The following is a 20,598-nucleotide window of genomic DNA, read 5'->3' as shown; positions in this document are numbered from 1 at the left end:
CAAACCTTATTTGTTGTCCGTTAATTTTAATTCCTTTGGTTTTTTTCTTAAGCTTTGATATGGCCTCCTCAATGAACATGTTGAAAAAATTGGAAATAGCGCACAACCTTGTCCCACTCCCCTTCTAAAGGTTGCTGTCTTAACATTACCATTAATTTCTATTGTTGTGCTTTGATTTTTGTACAGGAGTAAAATGAGTCTTCTGTCCCTCCAGTCCAACATTCTTCATGTTCCTAAAGAGTTGTTTCCAGTTTACTTTGTCAAAGGCTTTCTCTATATCTACAAATGCAATGTATGCTTTCCTGTTAACACTCAATCTTCTTTCTAGAATAGTTCTTTAATGCTAGAAGAGCTTCTCTTGTTCGCTTCCCTGTTGTAAAACCAAACTGATCTTGCGATGTATATTATTCAATTTTCTTTTTAATCCTGTTCTTAATTATATTAGCAGTATTTTGGATACGTGCGATAGCAGAGTTAGTGTTCTATAGTTGGAACAGTCAGTAGCATTTCCTATCTTTGGTAAGGTAACTGTCCTACTTTAAGTAAAGTCTCCAGGAATTTTGCCATTGTAATAGCATCTTGCAATGATATTATACAGTTGTTGTTTCATTCTTTCTCCTATTCCCTTGAGAAGTTCTGCTGGTATGACACCCGGTCCGGTTGCTTTCTTGTCCTTTAATTGTTTTAGTGCTAGGTCAAATTCTTCACATGTGATTATTGGGCCTATATTGACTTCTTCCTCCATCTGTTCAGGTTCAAGATAGTCTGGAATTGCCATTACTTCTTCATCCCAGTACAGCCTAGGTCTTCAAGATATTCCTTCCAGCGTTCTGCGATATCTTCACTATCAATAAGTATCCTTTATAACTGAACTACTTGTTTTGGGTTTATATTGGAGTGATTTGATCATGCCATATGCTCTATCTGTTCTTCCTCCTATTATATCATTCTCTACAGTATGCGTAATTTCCTTCATCCATACTTCTTTTGCCTCCCTACATTTTGTCACAATGAGATTCTTTGTTTTTCTGTACTGATCTTGGCTTAATGCTGTGTTTATTTTCTTATACTGGTTTCGTTTCTGAATGAGGTCTAATATCTCTTCAGTAATCCATGGTTTTCTTTGCTCTAGTCTTCTATTCCCTAAAGTTCTATGTGCTATCTCAGAAATTTCTTGTTTCATCATTTCCCAGTCCATCTCACAATTATTATATTCCATGAGTGCATTTGTATTCTCTGCATATTTCTGTTTAATTTGTTTATTTTGCAAACTGTTTAAATCCCATCTGACTTACTTCTTTCTGATTATCTTTTTAAGTCTGAAATTGCACTTTGCCATCACAAGTGTGTGATCACTGTCCACTTCAGCGCCAGGATAGCTGTGGCTTGATTTGATTTCTATACCTAGCTTTAACTAATATGAAATCAATTTGGTATCTTTGCATGTCTCCGGGACTTTTCCAGGTATATCATCTTCTCAAAGGAACTTCTAACATGGTGTTAGTTATTACCATATCATACTGTTCACAAAAATCTAGTGGCCTTTCACCTCGGCTGTTTTTCTCTCCCACTCCAAATTTCCCTATTCCCATTCTGTCTCGTTCTGAGCCAACCACAGCACTGATATCTCCCATAATCACCAGATTTTCTTCATCATCAATAAGTTTTAGTGGCTCATCAAGACACTCATACAGCTCTTCAACCTCATCTTCATTACTGTTCGATATTGGAAAGTACACTTGTATAATGGTCATATCCCTAGGTTTTGCTTTGATCTTCACAATCAGTATTCTGTCATTTACATGATAGGTGTTCTCAATATTCTTTGCCCAGTTCTTCCCTAGAATTAGTCCCACACCGTATTGACCAGGTATTGTTCCTCCGCTATAGATGATCCTAAATGCATCACTAATGAAATCACCATTTCCTTGCCATCGTGTTTCACGAAGTCCTAAAATATCAATATTATTAACTTCTATCACTCTTTTTACCTCTTCTAACTTCCCGGATGTCATTAGTGTTCTGACATTCCACGCTGCGATTCTCATCTGTTCATACTGTCCTTTGCAAGGATTTTTCTGACTGACGACCTGGGAAGCCTTGCAAGTCCGTCTTCCCCTGCCGGATCTTGAGTTCCGATGCTCATGATCAGTAATTATTTGCTCAAGTAGAGACGATTACATGGTTGCATTACGAGGGATAATAATGCAGTGGTTTCCTATTGCCTTCTGCATCCCAATGCCGTTGACCAAAACAAGTTGGTTCATCCACCTTTAGGGGCAATTTCTCACGCCATGGGCAATAGGGTGCCCGAAACCTCCACCCGCTCACCCACCCTACGAAGAGAGCGTTGGCACTTGGCAGAGGGATCTCCTTATACCAGGAGACTCTCGGTCCCATCATTCATTAGCTGCCTGTATGTAATAACATTGTCATAACATACATCCTCTGCCCCCTCTCTACCACGGGGAGGTGAATGCCTGGAATTCCCCAGAATTGTAACTAGGACCATAGAGGCATTTCCTAGTTCCTCTGCCATGATTAAATTCCTATTAGGCTACAATATCTGGTAAATATATATCTATCAAATTATACTCTGCACTGCTTTACTTCTAAATTCATGTTTTGGCCAATTTTGGCTCTGTCTGGTGATTATCCGTAGAGCCCTGCGCGTATATACAAAATAATATCTGCATCCGCACTTTCTTCACCCGCATCCGCAGATGTTGTAAATATGTAACTACAGTTATTACATCCATGGTATTGAAACTGATATGTTACCATAATACAATAGGCCTGACACCTGGCACCAGAACACCTACAGTCACAGGATTATGAGGGATTTTCTCTTGCGACAATTACTGACGTATTGATCTTTGTTCCTTCCTTCCATTAATTGCAGGCAGGAGCCAGGTAGGCTCAGGTCAGATTTACGGCTTTATGGTCTCAAGGCTCTTTATGTATCACCATTCCCCCAATCGCCTAATCACCAGGAAAAATAAGAGCATACCTAAGTGAAAATCAATAAACGTCGTTATTTAGAAACTAAGAGCAAAATTATCCGCACTGCCATACACTTTGTATCCGCCAAGACACTAACTTCACGGATATCCGCATCTGTGCAGGACTCCAGTTATGTGCTGAAACACAGACATCCAACCAATCCCAAGCTGCCATTCATATCAACTTATGTCAGTAGAGTGTGATCTTGAAACCTAGCTGCCAACTCTAATACAGTAGAAGTCCGCTATAGCGAGTACGGCATATAACGAGAACCCCGTTATAACGATGACTTTTGTCCGTCCCTTCAAATGCCTATATTAAACTGTGTATTATGCTTCGGTTACAGCGAGAGCCCTGTCACTAACGCATTCGTTATTACGAGCGATTATATGCGCTCGATTTTATCCGTTGCTGATATTCATGCACCCAGTCATTATACTGCATGCGATCGATCGTCTTCAGTACCGTATAGCTTTCTCGCTATGCCCACCAGCGAGCTCTCTCGTCGACATTCAAAGGCAATGTCGGAGTAGTTTAGTAATACCCGTCGACTGCTCTTCCGCAAAGAAAATGGAAATGAAATACGAGAACATGTTTTCGTAATAAATGAATAAATAACGTGTCCGATAACTGTTGTTAACTCGTTAAAGATAAACGCTGAATAAACAATCGCTTAGTTTTGATGCTAAATACCGCAATTAAGTAACAACTAGATACACCTACACCTCAAGATATGGCAGAGTGCATCATTGATTACGAGGTTAGTTTATATTTTCTCACGTCCGTTAGATTACGGAAAGGCTATTATCATGTAAATTTATAGCGAGAAGGTTATAATTTCTCTACTGGCACTTGAAGTATGTTTTCATTATACGTACAGTACACATAAGTTAGGATAGGTGACGCTATTTGAATAACAAAACTGAAACGTCTGCCACAAAATGCGATCGATCATCTTAGGTACGGTATAGTTTTAGCGCGATGTGCATTTGCAAGCTCTCTCGTCAACATTCGAAGGCGATATTGGAGTCGATTAATAATACCCGTCGACTGCTGTTCTCTAATGAAAAATTCGAAATGAAAGAGGATAACACGTTTTCGTAATAAAAGCGTAAATAACGTGGCCGACAGCAGTTGTTAACTCGTTAAAAATAAAGGCTAAAGTAAACAATCTCTTAATTTTAATGGTATACCGTATACTGAAATTAAGTAAGAATGTGATATACCTTAAGATATGGCAGGGTACATCCCTGATTTCAGAGGATAGTTTATATTTTCTCGCATCTAGTTAAACTTTGGAAAGCTGTTGCCATGTCGATATTTAGAGTGGAGGTTATCATTTCTCTACATGCGTTTCTAATAGGTTTTCATGATACATATACAGTTAGGTTAGGTGATGCCATTTGAAGAAGAAAACTGAAATGTTTGCCATAGAAGCCTCTGGAGTGATGCCGTATTTCCCCAAATCGAAGACAACGTGTTTTTCTCAGAATCTCATGTGAAAAATCAACGGTCGTTTTGCATTCGCGGCCTGATAGTAATGAACACCACTGGCAACTACCGCAGTAACCACAATGTTCCTTTTCACCCTCCCCCCCGCGCGCACACACAAAATTCGTTGACAATAAACGACCGTCTCTTTATCATACATCGCGAGCCGTGGCAACAGGTTGTACAGCGCCTAAGTGTACCGTCACTGGATATCGGGCAATAGTGAAGAGAGAATGACATTCTATTATCCTCTACAAAAACGTTTCTCAAATCTGCAGAATGGCATCAAAACATGCGAGCCATCGAATTCTTAGAAAGGCCACGGCTACTCAGTAGCAGAGTTATAACGCGTCTGTTGTACCTGACGCTTAGTAAAATTAAGTGTTATAGACAAGACGAATATTTTCGTGATGGATCGTCGTATTGTAAAGATACGTGGAACAGGTATTGAAGGCAAATTTTCAACGGGTTCTCGTCGATGTTATTATGCCAATTTTAAGTTAATGGCTATTAAGTACTCCAAAATGTATAATAATTGTGCAGCCGCAAGAAAATATGGCATAGGCCTAACTAAAGCCAATATTCGGCATTACCGTGAAGACAAAGATAGCTTAAAAATGCGTTCAGTGGCCCGCAACAAGGGCGCTTTAAAGAAGTCGAAGATGAAATTGTGAGGTATGTGCACAAAAATGCAAGGGCGGAATTGCCATACCGCGGCTCAATAAACTCCTTCGTTGACTTTCAAAGCCCGCGATTTAAGACCTATACATCGCTAGCCGCTGAAGTTGGCCGAATCCGGCAAGCAAGACGTGCGTATAGCGGCAGCCAGTTATATCTGACACTGAGCGAAAGTAACAGTTTTATAGCAAGCAAGAATATTTTCCTGGTGGATCGTCGTATCGTAGAAATGCATGGAGTGTGTATTACCGGCACATTTTCAACAAGTTCCCTTCGATATTATGATGCCAATTTTAAGTTAATGGTTAAACCCGCTGAAATAAAGCATAATTGTACAGCCGCAAAAAGTACGGCATAACTAAAGAAAATGTTTGGCGTCTACAAATAGTCTAAAATGCGTACTGTATAAGAAAGACATTCATATTATTTTACAAAGCACTTTTTAAGCCTGATGAAAAATGTTTGAAGGAAAAAGTGGGGGTCGTCTTGGATTCGGAAAAATACGGTAATACATATTTTCAGAAAGAAATTAAACACACACTTTCACGTAGTATCGGATTTCGAAAAACAACAAACAAGTAAGCCGTTGTGTGGATATTATCCGCGAAAACTCAAGTTTTGAACAAACTCATTGCCATTTCATACTGATTTTAATGTGTATGGGGGTTTCCTCGACTTCTACAAAAATCGGATATAACGACAATCCGCTATAGCGAGTAAATTTTTCGCCGTTATGAATTCTCGCTATAACGGACTTCTACATTTACATTCATCACATGGTTGAATTATCTCGCTCAGCATGTATGGTATTCGGTACGGTTCCCGATCTTTTGCATTTTTCTTAATTAGTGTTTTTCATATTAGTCTTTATCTCTCTAGTATAGTACAGTTTAGCATAGCATAAGTTAGTACAATACAGGTTTAATAGTTCAGTGTATAAAATAGCTGCAGTTTTATTTACATCCGTGTATTAGTTAGTGTACCGGCCTCGTAGTGTAGGGGTTACGTGTCTGCCTCTTACCCGGAGACCCCGGGTTCGATTCCCAGCCAGGTCAGAGATTTTTACCAGGATCTAAGGGCTGGTTCGAGATCCACTCAGCCTACGTGATCAGAATTGAGGAACTATCTGACTGTGAGATAGCAACCCTGGTCTAGAAAGCCAAGAATAATGGCCGAGAGGATTCGTCGTGCTGGCCACACGACACTTCATCATCTGCTGGCCTTCGGGCTGAGCACCGGTCGCTTGGTAGGCCAGGCTCTTCAGGGCTGTAGTGCGGTGGGGTTAGATTGATTGGTTAGTGTACTTAGTTTGTGCATGTTTAGCATGTCTCAGTATAGTTTGGGAAAAACAAGTGTCAAGAAAGTGACTCTAACAGGCCCTAACCTCTTCCTGTGCCAACCATTAACGTTGAGTAATGTGTTATTTCCTCATTCTCTTTTACTCTTAATAATGTATTTTCTTTTTAGTGTCGGATGTCGTAAGTGTAGATTTTGTGAATTTGTTTTCAATCCCAATTCATTAGCTTTTCTTAGTATGGTATTACATTTTACAAGGGCTATTTACCACAGTCGTATTACATCACCTGTTCTCGCAGCAGTAGCGTGCTGTCAACAGAGGTAAGGCGATGCTCATTTGTTTTACAAAACGTCTATTTAGAAGTAAAGCCGCGCGGAGTGTAATTCTATTCCTTTCTTTACAATAATATTTCTACAGTTTAACACTCACAATTTTATGTCCTCCTTATTTGACTTCATGCTTCCTATACCGTCATCACTACTCCCTAGTCCATCCCGTTTCTTTAAGCATAATGAAAAAACTATCCTTTAAATACAGTATCAAGAAGAAACTACTGAACACTGCAGCCCCACTTGCTGAAATACCAGTTTTGATGGATGAAGAAAGCAAACTGAAAGCGCTGAGAGAAGATATTGGTATTTTTCTCCTGTCTTTGGTTGGAGGGTGTGAGGAAACATATTTTTACCTCTCATCATCATCATCATCATCATCATCATCATCATTTCTTCGCTCCAGCAAGCTGGGTGTGGTTGTGTACGAGCCTCCTCCAGTTTGTCCTATCCATCCACAGATTATGTTCATATTTGCGATGTCAGTTTACATCTCTGATTTCAAGGTCTTTGAAAATCTGCTCTTCCTAAACATCACTAGGTCTTCCTCTTGGTTTCTTTCCAGGAACACTGCGGTCAAAGTATGCTCGAGTAGTCCTATGGGGATCCATTCTTTTCGTGTGACCATACCATTGCAATCTCTTCACTTCAAGGCTCTGCAGCAAGGTTCTTTCCAATCCAAGCTGTTGTCGAATATCCACACTCCTTATTTTATCCAATTTTTTTCTTTTTTTTTTAACCTCTATTTACCAAAATTATTAAGAATACAGGTTATTTAAAACCTTTTTCATTCTTCCAAACAATAAGTAGGGAAGGAGACAGATGGTGAGTCCCTATTTCTCTAAGAGGGATTATAAGTCAACAACAACCAACGTCTCTTCAAATAGTAAAGGTGCAACCCGACCTTCAAGAACAGGGAAGTCCATTTTCACAGTGAAGGTGTGTCGCATAATTATGAAAATTAAAAAGCTTGTTTTAGCTGTTTTCAATACAATAAAATATTTTTTTAAAGAAGCAAATGGACATTATACCTTAAAATAGGCAAACGAAGGCAAAATTATCTTTCTAGTATACAAACTTAAGATCCTGAAATTAACATACATTAAATTGTTTGCATTATATTTGTAAAAATAAACCATAGATATTGTGCCTATTACTGTATGCAGTTTCTAGTTATAACAGTAAATCACAGTAATTTCAGCCATATGGTTGACTGTCTTTAGTCATTGACTCTGGAGATCGATGTCACTATAATGCTGTGGTTTCAAAAGCTCTCAAACAAGGCAATTCATTTAGTTTAGTTTAGTTTAGTTTAGTTTAGTATAAACAATACACAACATTACATACTGTACTACCAAAGCATACTGGCATTTTTTTAATATACTGTGAGCAACTTACTGTACTTGCCATAAGATTTACTTGAACTTAAAACCACTGCGTATTTTCACCCTCACCTTGATGAAAACAAATTACTAAACATACCTTGCAAAATTTCAATAGTGAACATGGCTTCATCCTTGAAGTTCCGCACCACTTCATCGGTAATGAGAACGTGGATGCCATTAGGTCCTTGCAGATACACGTCACGGACCTGATCTGGTACGACCCCAAGCAAGAGAGCCAATTTACCGGCCATCTCTGCACACGAGAGGCTGTCTAGGTAGAGAGCATGATAAACAGAGCTCTGCTCCACACATAGGTACATGGTAAGGCGAGGGGCAATAGTCCTGTCAAACAAAATAAGTATTATAATACAACCAAGCTAGGGCAGAGAAAAGTGTAACTTATCAAAATCTAATTCTTACTTTGAATGCAATGCATTGTAGAGGCGAATACCATCTGGCAAGCCACAAATCTGAATCAGATCATCACGTGAAAGACGTAACAAATCTGCCCCCGAGAAACTGGCAAACGTACGCAAGTAAGAACTAAAACGATGAGTCTGTAACCATTGGGCTGTCTGCTGCGAAGATGCTTCACTGGCGAGAGGTTGTAGATATAACTGCAACACAAAATGTTAAGTACACAATTAATTCACTTCCACCATCTCATAGACATTAATTTGCTTCTTGTCAATCAGCAATAATAAGTCTGTGGAACATTCTTATCCCACTTTACAAGAAATGAATATGCTTCGGCTATAACATTTTATTTCAATTCTATTTCAATTCCTCTCCGCACACTTAACAGAGTATTCCAAATTTATTCGCACACCGGCCACACTTTTTATACCAATTTTAAGCTCCAAAAATAGGGGGTGCGGTTGTTATGAGGAAAATTTTCAGACAAAATTTTTAAGAGACCTACAACCATTAAAAATATTATTGCAGAGATATTTACATAATAACAAAGAGATGCCGCTCAATTGCCAGTACAGCTTTTGACTAGTACATCATTATATCACGGCCAGAGACTGGTACATCCACTGTCAAATTAAGCAAGGCAAATATTGTGTAAAACCATAGTTAAAATGAGCAGTGATTTTAATACAGCTTCACTGAAGGCTGTGATGAAATTTAATGGTCTATCGTTATGAATGACGACGTCAAGTCACTTTGTACATCACGTGCTGTGGAAATATTAACTGCAATTTTATAATATTTAGCCCTTGAAACAAGTTACCATGTGCCTTTAAAACAATAATAACTGTACTAAATGCCAAAATAATAGTCGAAACTTAAAACATTACTCAGGGAACGTGCTCAAAGGACGACATGTTTTGACAGCTTACTTGAACATCATCACGATTAAAGGCGAGTGCGATTAATTTCAATCGTGTATTTATTTCTCTAAACTGCAAATCTGACGTCAAATTTGTAGTCAGCCGGATGAACTAGTAGAAGATGTGCACGCTGTGTTCCTGCGTCAGCTTGTTTGCATGCCAACTCTGTGATTCAGCCTTCTCTTTCTCGCGTGTTTTCGTGAAGGCCACTGTGAGCTTGAACGCATCCCGTGCTGAGATGGCAGTGTGCCACGCATTTATGACTGACACGTTACTGATACGGCATTGTCAATAAAACACAAAATTTATCAGTAACACAGTAGTGCATACTGTATGAAAATAGTAGGCCTAACGCTACCTGTGTTGTTGAACTTATCTCACGAAATACACTGACTGACAGTGACAATGCAACACCAAGGAGGAGTGGTTCGAAAGGGATGAAAGTTGGGGAAAAAACAGAGACGGCACGGATGAATAATTGATGTTTATTTCAAACCGATATGCAGGTTACACAATGCGCACGGCATCGACTCAGTAGGATGTAGGACCACCGCGAGCGGCGATGCACGCAGAAACACGTCGAGGTACAGAGTCAATAAGAGTGCGGATGGTGTCCTGAGGGGTGGTTCTCCATTCTCTGTCAACCATTTGCCACAGTTGGTCGTCCGTACGAGGCTGGGGCAGAGTTTGCAAACGGCGTCCAATGAGATCCCACACGTGTTCGATTGGTGAGAGATCCGGAGAGTTCGCTGGCCACGGAAGCATCTGTACACCTCGTAGAGCCTGTTGGGAGATGCGAGCAGTGTGTGGGCGGGCATTATCCTGCTGAAACAGAGCATTGGGCAGCCCCTGAAGGTACGGGAGTGCCACCGGCCGCAGCACATGCTGCACGTAGCGGTGGGCATTTAACGTGCCTTGAATACGCACTAGAGGTGACGTGGAATCATCGCAATAGCGCCCCAAACCATGATGCCGCGTTGTCTAGCGGTAGGGGGCTCCCCAGTTACTGCCGGATTTGACCTTTCTCCACGCCGACGCCACACTCGTCTGCGGTGACTATCACTGACAGAACAGAAGCGTGACTCATCGGAGAACACAACGTTCCGCCATTCCCTCATCCAAGTCGCTCTAGCCCGGCACCATGCCAGGCGTGCACGTCTATGCTGTGGAGTCAATGGTAGTCTTCTGAGCGGACGCCGGGAGTGCAGGCCTCCTTCAACCAATCGACGGGAAATTGTTCTGGTCGATATTGGAACAGCCAGGGTGTCTTGCACATGCTGAAGAATGGCGGTTGACGTGGCGTGCGGGGCTGCCACCGCTTGGCGGCGGATGCGCCGATCCTCGCGTGCTGACTTCACTCGGGCTGCGCCTGGACCCCTCGCACGTGCCACATGTCCCTGCGCCAACCATCTTCGCCACAGGCGCTGCACCGTGGACACATCCCTATGGGTATCGGCTGCGATTTGACGAAGCGATCAACCTGCCCTTCTCAGCCCGATCACCATACTCCTCGTAAAGTCGTCTGTTTGCTGGAAATGCCTCCGTTGACGGCGGCCTGGCATTCTTAGCTATACACGTGTCCTGTGGCACACGACAACACGTTCTACAATGACTGTCGGCTGAGAAATCACGGTACAGAGTGGGCCATTCGCCAACGCCGTGTCCCATTTATCGTTCGCTACGTGCGCAGCACAGCGGCGCATTTCACATCATGAGCATACCTCAGTGACGTCAGTCTACCCTGCAATTGGCATAAAGTTCTGACCACTCCTTCTTGGTGTTGCATTTGCTCTGTCTGTCAGTGTATTTTACCGGCCACAAACAAAAGATTTTAACCTATTTACAAACGTACAAAAAATAAAGAAAGTTTGAAACTGTACATACAGGCTATTTATTTGTAATTTATTTGTAATTTACCAAAACTGTAGGCCTTTCAATTGCAGAGGAGCTAGAATGTTTACATTTAAAAAGCTTAGGAAAAAATCTATACAGTATATAAAAGAGAACATGTCCTGACAGACTGACCGACTCATTCATCATTAATAATACCAATATAATGGTCCGTTATTGGACATCATAAATTTTCCAGCTAACTCATTCTTGGTTGCCTGCGTTTCGCCCTCATGTGCTAAGTTATGCTCATCAGTTGGGACTTAACACACCACCCAAGACGCAAGGCTAGTGCATACCGTGGAGGCCACTGCATAAGCTACTTGAAGCCACCAGCAGTGCCAATGCACTATGAGAGCTATGTCTCATTTCCAAAAAATTGATGCCTGCCTGGCTATCAGATAATACAAATGTTGATTCCCATAGGGAGTTTAAAATATTTGTCCCGAATGAGTAAATTTATAATACCAATATAATGGTCCGTTATTGGACATTATAAATTTATTATGTCCAAATGTTACAGACGTAAAAATTAGTATTTGGAATCTCCTGTAAAAGTATAGAAACATAGGTGATTTGTTGTCGGAAATTCCACTTAAGGGGAACTAAAGGGGGGGCGGGGGTGAAATTTTAAAATGAGCATGTCTACAGTATATCTCAAAAACTTAACATTACAGAAGTGAAAAATTGTATTTTTTTATCTCTATTAAAAAGAAAAATGTATTTTTTGTTTTCAGAAAAAAACACTTGGGTGGGGGTAAAAATCACTGAAAATGGGGTTGAATTTTTTTTAATAGGATACTGAAGATGTTACAGACGTAAATACCGTATTTGGAATCTCCTTTAGAAATAAAGAAATACACATTTTTTGTTTTTGGAAATCCACCTAAAGGGGGGGATTGAAAAATTAGTTGAATTATTTGTATGAAGATACTATTATTTCAAAAACAAAAGATGTTGCAGACATGAAAATTGGTATTTGGAATCTGCTTTAAAAGTAAAGAAACCTGTATTCCTTTGATTTCGGAAAATCCAATGAAGGGGGGGTGAAAGATGTGAAAAATTGAATTAATTGTATGAGGATACCTATATCTAATAAAAACTTCAGTTGTTACAGACGTGAAAATTGGTAACTTATTTGGATCTCCTTTAAAAACAAAGAAAAATGCATTTTGGGGTAAAAATCATCTTGGCGGGCAGGGGTGAAAAGGAGTTGAATTTCTTTTATGAGAACACATATTTCAAAAACTGAAGATGTTACAGTCGTGATAACTGGTTTTTAGAAGATCCTTTACTAATGAAGAAACAAGTTTTTTTTCCCCAGAAAGTTCACTTAAGGTGGGGAGTGTGAAAGGAAGTGAAAAAAATGTGAATTCTTTTTATGGTGATACTTATATTACAAAACTGAAGGTAACAGACATGAACATTTAAACATAAAAATTAACATCTAAACAAAGAAACATGCCATCTTTTTTTGGGGGGGAGGGAGGAAATCAACTTAACGGAGGTGGGGTGAAAAAGGAGTTGAGACCATTTGATTTTACTGTTCATAATGTACTTGATTCTGATCATAAACCGATTTTTTTAATCTTTCCTGGGTTCGTTTTCAAGAGCGCTCTTTTCCTTTGGAGAACTTAAAGTTAGAATATACAGTAGATTCTCCTGGCATATAAATAAATATTTGAACACATTTGAAATAAATGATAGGAAGGATATTGACTGTGCAATTGTTCACCTCTATAGGCACCGTGCATGTTGCTCTAGCGGCTGGGCGGAGAGCAACACGTGAGGCAGACTCCAGACTTGCAGTAGCTGTTCTGTTATGACTGAGCGTGTAGTTACTCTGATGATAATGGCAGAGAAAAGGAAGTCAAGTAAACGCAACTGTTGTGTTGTCAGAATATGTTCCAATACTTATGCAAATACAGGAAGTGAAGTACAATGTTATTGTTTTCCAAAACAAGTGATAGAAGTGGACCAAAGGAGGCGATGGATACAAGCAGTTAATCGAATGAAGTAAGCAGGCCTACACATACGTACTGCACATGTTTTGACTCATGGATACCAGTCGGGAATTTGAAGTTCTTCAGTAATGTTTTGCGTTAAAATATAACGTATGGAGGCAGTTTACGGCCGTCAGGAGTAATGACCAACATCACCGTACAACGTAACTTTTCGTTGCCGGTAGTTTTAATTAGAAGACTTGCCACTCCCTTGTAAAAAAGCAGTAGTGTTCCTTGCCATGTGAAAACACTCAAGGGTTTGGTCAGCATTGCCAATCTGCGAGAGAAGATATGAGTTCTGCTGCTTAAACCTGACCACATGCCTGTGAAAGTCTAACTTTATAGGAGCAGTCATTAGGCATTTTTCTGGCACAAAGACATTTCCACAGCGATGATAGGTTATTATGCCGCATAAACCAAGTAATCCACTTGCAACTTGCCTTGAATAAGTTTTCCAGAATATCGCGGGATCTCACAATTTCCTGTGATTTTAGTTGTAACAATTCGTGATCTCTCTCGCCCATTCCAGTAACACTTCCTCAACTTGTGCTGTTTTGGGCCATGAACGTTCTGCTTTCTCCAATTTCCAACAGAACAGAACAAAACAGAAAACTCACGACTCGCTACTTCCTTATTTTTTCCCTGCGAAATTCACCACGTTTAGCTCGAATTTAACTTTCCCCATGAGAAATATTTACTAACAAGCTCCACATGGTTGAGTTCAGACTGTGCGCAGAAGTTTATCTCCCGTATGCAGTTATCAGACTGTGCCTCTTTTAAGGGCTTTTGATAAGTTCACCTTCATACACCCCAGCGTCAGTGGGTAGGGTCGGACACATCCCACTCTGATGAGTCTAGTGTCAGACCTAAGATGAAACGCTGGTTAATAGAGCAAACACCTGAAAAGCCTTACGTCTGATATGTTTTTTGAAGTAGCCCTTCCCGTTTGTTACAGAAAAACGCACATTCTTGCGACAAGCACACCAACTGGATGTGCGGCTCTTAATCCGCGCAAAAATGTATGCGAATATTCATTCAAAAAAATTAGGTGTGACTGATATGCAAGTAAATACAGTATATGAACAAAACACATTTTTATTATAGATTGTTATGCCTATCAGCCTTTAGTCTGCAAGCCTCTGTGAATTTACTAAATACCACCTCCATACTCTATTTGTGCCCATCTCTGTGGTCTCATTTAGTTCCATATCTCGTATCTTTAAATTATTAGAACCTAAGTCTAACCATCGTCTTGGTCTCCCTCTGCTTCTCTTACCCCCTCACCCGACCGAGTCCATTATTCCCCTAGGTAATCTATCCCCTTCCATTTACCTCACATGACCCCAGTGCCGAAGCCAGTTTATGCTTACAGCTTCATCAACAGAGTTCATTCCTAGCTTAGCCTTAATTTCCTCATTCCAAGTACCCTCCTCCAAATGTTCCCACCTGTTTGTACCAGCACTGATTCTCGCTATTTTCATGTCTTATTTCTAAATTATGAATAAGATATCCTGCGTCCGTCCAGCTTTCACTCCTGTAAAGCAAAATTGGTCTGAAAACAGACTGGCGTAAAGATAGTTTTGTTCCAAGAGTCGACTTCTTTCCAACAGAATACCGTTGATCACAACTGCAAGCTCTCTCATTAGCATTGCTGCACCCTGATTCAGTCTCACTTACTATAGTACCATCCTGCGAGAATATACATTCTAAATACTTGAAATGATCTACCTGTTCCATTTTGTATTCCCAACCTGATATTCACTTCTCATTTTTTTCTCACTACTGACACTACTTTAGTCCTGGAATGGTTAATTTTCATATTAAACTCATTGCATGTATTTTCTAGTTCCAAGATATTAGATTGCAGGCTTTCAGCACAGTCTGCCATGAAGACCAAGTAATTGGCACAGGCCAAACTGCTTACCTTATTTCCAACAACTGTATATATTTCAGTAGATAATCCATGTAAACAATGAACAACAAAGGTGAAAGATTACAGCCTTATTTAACCCCTGTAAGTACCTTCAACCAAGAATTAATTCTAACATCAATTCTCACTGCTGCCCAATTGTCAACATAAACTGCCTTTAATTGCTTTTCAATCAATCACTACTGATCAGCATTTAGGGTGGTAGCCCAGGTGGCAGATTCCCTATCTGTTGTCTTCCTAGCCTTTTCTTAAATTACTGCAAAGAAATTGGAACCGTCATCCCATAATTTCCCAGTGCTGCTAACATCTTTTTCTTCGGTAGTCTGCCATATGACTTCCTTAGACCTAAAAAAAAAAAACATAACTGTCTATTCCTCTCGTAGCATTTTTAAAATACCTGACACATTCTGAAAATATGATCCTGACAACCCCTTTGTGCTCTGAAACCACACTAGTTTTCTTCCACCTTACTCTCAACCATTAACTGCACACTCCAGTGAGCACCTTTCCTGGTACACTGATCAATTAAATACCTGGATAGTTGTTGCAATTCTTCTTGTTACCTTGTAAAAGATTTTTCCCATTATTAGTTGGGGATTGCAATTCAAATGTTGAGACAAACTGTTTACATGACTTCACAAGCCATATGTTACAGCTGTATTAAAACAAGATCGTATTGAACCACATTAAAAAAACTGGCTTGGTTCTGCCCACTGCCTTCTAGATTACCACTGTTCGTAACTCTCAGAAGAGTTAATGTGTTAACCAACGTTTCTCATGGAAAGTTTGAAGAAACGCAAGATTCTTAACACCCTGTTAAACTTTTAACACTAAGTTAACAAACAACTTGATATTAATAGTATATATATTTAACAACTGTCAATGAAATTGGGCCTGTGCCTGCCTACATGATGGAAAAACTTACTTTTGGTGGTTTCGGGCATTATAGTTTGGAACTTTTCCTATTTTATCGATAAAGGATCTACTTTACCAGACGTTAACAGTATGAATTTTAAGCCAAGGGGCATTGTTTGAACCAAGAAAGTAGTAAAAAATAAAAAGCTTACAATCAGGTAAATACAGTATATGGTCAAGTGTTCTTATCACCAAAAGCCACATACATACCGGAACCTCCTGAGAACTAGGGAGAGCTGAATGTTCTGGGAGCACTGGATTCACTGCAGGTGGTGTAAGAGACACCAAGCTAGAAACCACAGGCTTTGATTCCTCTTTAGGAGCCACAGAGACCGGATTCAGGTTCGCTCCATTGGTAGGAGTGGTACTCGTGCGCCCTTGGGCAACACTGTAAACAAAAACAAAAATTTTCCTTTCTTTTTAAGTGGCATTGACACAGATAGGTCTTATGGTAACGATGGGATAGGAAAGGGCTAGGTGTGGGAGGGAAGCTAAATTGGCCTTAAGTAAGATACAACTCCAGCATTTGCCTGATGTGAAAATGGGAAAACATATAGTACTCGGTACATAAGGCTATAAAATTAAAAAGCAAATACCGTATCGCTGCCCTATTCTCTTTTATTAATGGCTCATCACTGCTGCTAACTTGGCTAGTTACATAGTGAAATCACAAGACATGAACATCAAAAAAACTAACCTCAATATAATTATTAATAATGGAGGTTCCCTTACCTACGTAAATGATCAATCAAGATAATCATAAGTCTGTTTTGAATATCAGTGAGGAATTGAGGAAATAAACACTCTCTCTCTTTCACTCTCGCTTGATTTAATGTTATATATTTCTGCCTTTATTTTGATGTACGCATTAGTATAACCGTATTCTTCGGTGTTTGCATTGTATTTACACAATTTTGCTCCCTTCTTGAAATCTGCTATTACATGTCAGACTTAAGTGAAACCACGCTGTAATAATGCACACAAGCAAATATATTACATGTACATATGTCGTAAGTCAATAAGAATACACAAAGGCTAAGTCTGCAAACCGTACAGCCATGACAAGGTTAGGTTGATAACAAAATTTTCTTCCATTTCAACTGAACTGATCTTTATAGAGGAGGTAACATTGCTTTCCTTTTTGAAAGAGTTTTTCTTGCTTCTTATACATCCTAGTTGAGTCCTATACATATGAAATGGATGAAATAAGACTGTATTAGTAAAATGCTGTGTTTGACATTTAACACCAACTGCCAGTGATAATATTTAGGACTCTGAACACTGATGATGATAATCAACCCAGTACTCATTTCTGGTACAAGCTGGCCATATCCCTCACTACAAATGGAACTCTCCTATCCTACCTCCAGTTATGGAGAACTGAGCCCACGTATTCCTTTACCACACTGATTAGGCAGCCCCTTTAACATTGATGACTTGTTGCAATCCTTCCTGTTCCCTCGTAAAAGATGGTTTCCCACTCTTAGTTGGGGATTGCAATTAAAATGTTGAGACAAAATGTATCGATAAACAAATTGCTTCACTGAAGTGAATTTTCCTACAAGAAACTCTTTACAGTCTAGAATAAATATTCTTTGTCTAACGGTTTTACAATGTTGGCCAAGATGTCAGGGAATTTCCACTGTCTCTTTGGGAATGGTTTAACCATTGTTCACTGAAGTCTACAAGAGTGAGAGTGAAAATAAAGACACAAATGCCATTTTTCTACGGGAAACTTGCCCTTAAGTTGCACCTCCTATCTGTAAATCATAGAGGCAAGTGAAAGAGAAACTCCCGATTGTAAAATAGATTGTCAATAGGTTTTAAATATGAAACACTCAAGTTTATGAAATTGAAGGAAACAAAACTGCAAACAAAGCACGAGTGTTTGAATGAAAATGGTTTTACAAAAATGAAACTCAAGTACACATTGGACTAATTGGTATTAGGGATAATAAATAGGCCTACTGTATATGTAGGCCTATCTATTAGCCTTTCAAAAAATAAAATTAAAAACACTATGACTGTATGCTTTATTATGACTAGGAAGATAAAAAAAAAAAATTCTAGGCCAAGGTGCTTCAAAAATATTGATATGTTTCAGAATCTTCATCCTCTGACATGGGTATACTAAACTGTTGCTCATTTAGTACCATCCATGTGTGGCTAAAGAAATGCTGCAGACCTGAACAATGTTACCTCCTGCTTTAAACAGACAATGATCACCGCCGTATGCGAACACCAATGACTGGCAGAAGTTGTTGCCTGATTACGAACTGTGTAACAAGTTTAGGCCTAAATTCCATAAACCTAAGTCCTGTTCAAAAGCCACATACCGTGGGCTATACTGGGTATAAGCAGAATGCTGTTTGTGTCACGTTTTGTGAACAGACTTGGGAGACATCTTCTAAAGTGCTACATCAACTCTATTCTAGACTACCACAACAAAGAGCAGAGACATGAATTAAACACAGACCACGCAGACTCCTTCATGGGAGACATCTTCTAAAGTGCTACGTCAACTCGATTCTAGAGTAGCGCTACACCAAACTCTATTCTAGACTATTGCAACAAAGAGCAAAGACAAGAATTAAACACAGACCACCCAGAAAGCAGTCATTTAACTACTAACACACAAGTTTAGGGTAGAAAGTGAGATGTCTGCACTGAAAAACTGCTGCAGTAACTGAATTTTTGCATAAACGCTATACTAAACTTGGCAAAGTACTACTCTTGTTTACTTTATGTGAATTCTAGTTAAGGATTATTCAGAGGGTAAGATATTTTAAATACAATACACCCACCTTCAGATTAATATTAGAAGAAGAGGGATAACTTTAGTATAAATATGAAAGAGAGTACTGGTATTTCATTTCTTGATTCTGATAGATACTGCACATGAAATAAACAACTATACTGAATCCAATACTATAGGCAGTGCAAATGCAGCTAAGTTTGCATTACTGGTGCTCCTCACGTTACGTGAGAGCATCTAGTACTGGCTACAAAGAAAGTATAAAACTTTCGATTCAATTCCATCATGGTTTTACAACAAAGTTTAACGCTATTTCGAACATTTTCATATGGTTACTTTGCCAAATACTAGCGTACCTATAACAGAAATCTAAGCCTCTCTGTACCATTTACTTAAATGTTACAGAAGATGAAACAAATAATTGAAATACAAAAACCGAGACTACCGCTAATAGCCCCCGTAAGAAACACCGAAGTTTCTTAGTGTACCATTCCTTGTTCTCATAAATATCTCGGCACAGATCAACTAAAACTTAACTTCTGAAATTCAATCCTGGAATCTGAATCTTAGGAGATGATCGCCTAACGGTCTTATCCTGTCGAAAAACTAGGACTGTGTCAAGGTCACATCATATGTTTAAAATAAATAAATCTTACAGTGCAATTGTCCGTAGCCTTCCACGTCTACGGATGGGTGTTCGTCCAGGTCGTTGCTTCAGATAGTAAACAATGCGGCGATCTCCGTAGCTACTCGTCCTAGGCCGGCGAAGAGTGACGGCAACCCGCTTGCCCAGCAACCTCAACTCCAGGCGACGCCCATTTGAAGCACTTGATAAGATGTGATAGAATCGTGCGTTGACAACATAGTCATGGTCTGCTATCGTGACCGTATTCACCAACACCAACATGACGATAGGTTGGATCCTTCCTTTATTCACGTTTAAAACAAAAAACAGAGGTCTCTATTGAGTGACTGTCATTCGACCATTTGACATCAAGAGTTTCTCATTACGGTATTATTATTGTTATTATTATTTTAGATGTGTTTAACTACTAGTCTTATACGAGAAGTTCATCTAAATCTTGAACGTTTTTTCTTTCGATGGAAGACTAAAAGATTTTTGACACCTTGATGAAAAACGACACTCTGTATGCCTATTCAATAAAATCACGCAAAAGTTTCTTCTACACGTTACCAATCCAAAAATGGCATTATTTCTTTTAAATCACGTAAATCTGACCACAATACCAGCGGCGTATAAAATCATGAAAAATTTACACATACTCTTCCTAGTTTGGATTTTCCAGATCCAAACGTCACGTGCTTATTTCGAGATTTACCCGGACCCAGCAATGCAATGCACTGTCGATCGAATCACCACGTCTTGCGTAGCCCGGAGCGTTCAGAATTCTTCATAAAATAATTTGAGCAGCACTTGTCAGAGGTGTACGTATAGTTTATTATGTGAGGCCTGCCGCATACCGGTAACGCCTGCCTCCCTCAATAACAACCGCCGTCGAGATGTCGTTCTTGGGTCCGTCTAATAACCACAACAATAGGCCGGGCCCTCTTCTTTTTGTTGCGG

At 39.6% G+C, this 20,598-nt stretch overlaps 1 protein-coding gene across 1 annotated transcript in view; it reads right to left on the bottom strand.

Moving 5' to 3' along the window:
* LOC136873928 (transcription factor CP2) overlaps window positions 1-20,598 on the bottom strand; it is a 524,699-nt gene that overhangs the window by 13,695 nt on the left and 490,406 nt on the right. The window contains exons 13-15 of the mRNA XM_067147290.2: window positions 16,469-16,646; window positions 8,604-8,800; window positions 8,281-8,525 (exon numbers count right to left, since the gene is read on the bottom strand). Of these exons, the coding sequence (XP_067003391.2) occupies window positions 8,281-8,525; window positions 8,604-8,800; window positions 16,469-16,646 (620 nt within the window). The remainder of the gene's footprint in view (window positions 1-8,280; window positions 8,526-8,603; window positions 8,801-16,468; window positions 16,647-20,598) is intronic.

The sequence above is a fragment of the Anabrus simplex genome, chromosome 5 (assembly GCF_040414725.1).
Source record: "Anabrus simplex isolate iqAnaSimp1 chromosome 5, ASM4041472v1, whole genome shotgun sequence".
NCBI classification, from domain to species: domain Eukaryota; kingdom Metazoa; phylum Arthropoda; class Insecta; order Orthoptera; family Tettigoniidae; genus Anabrus; species Anabrus simplex.
The sequence above is the reverse complement of the archived record's forward strand: the minus strand, read 5'-3'. Positions and strand labels throughout refer to the sequence as shown.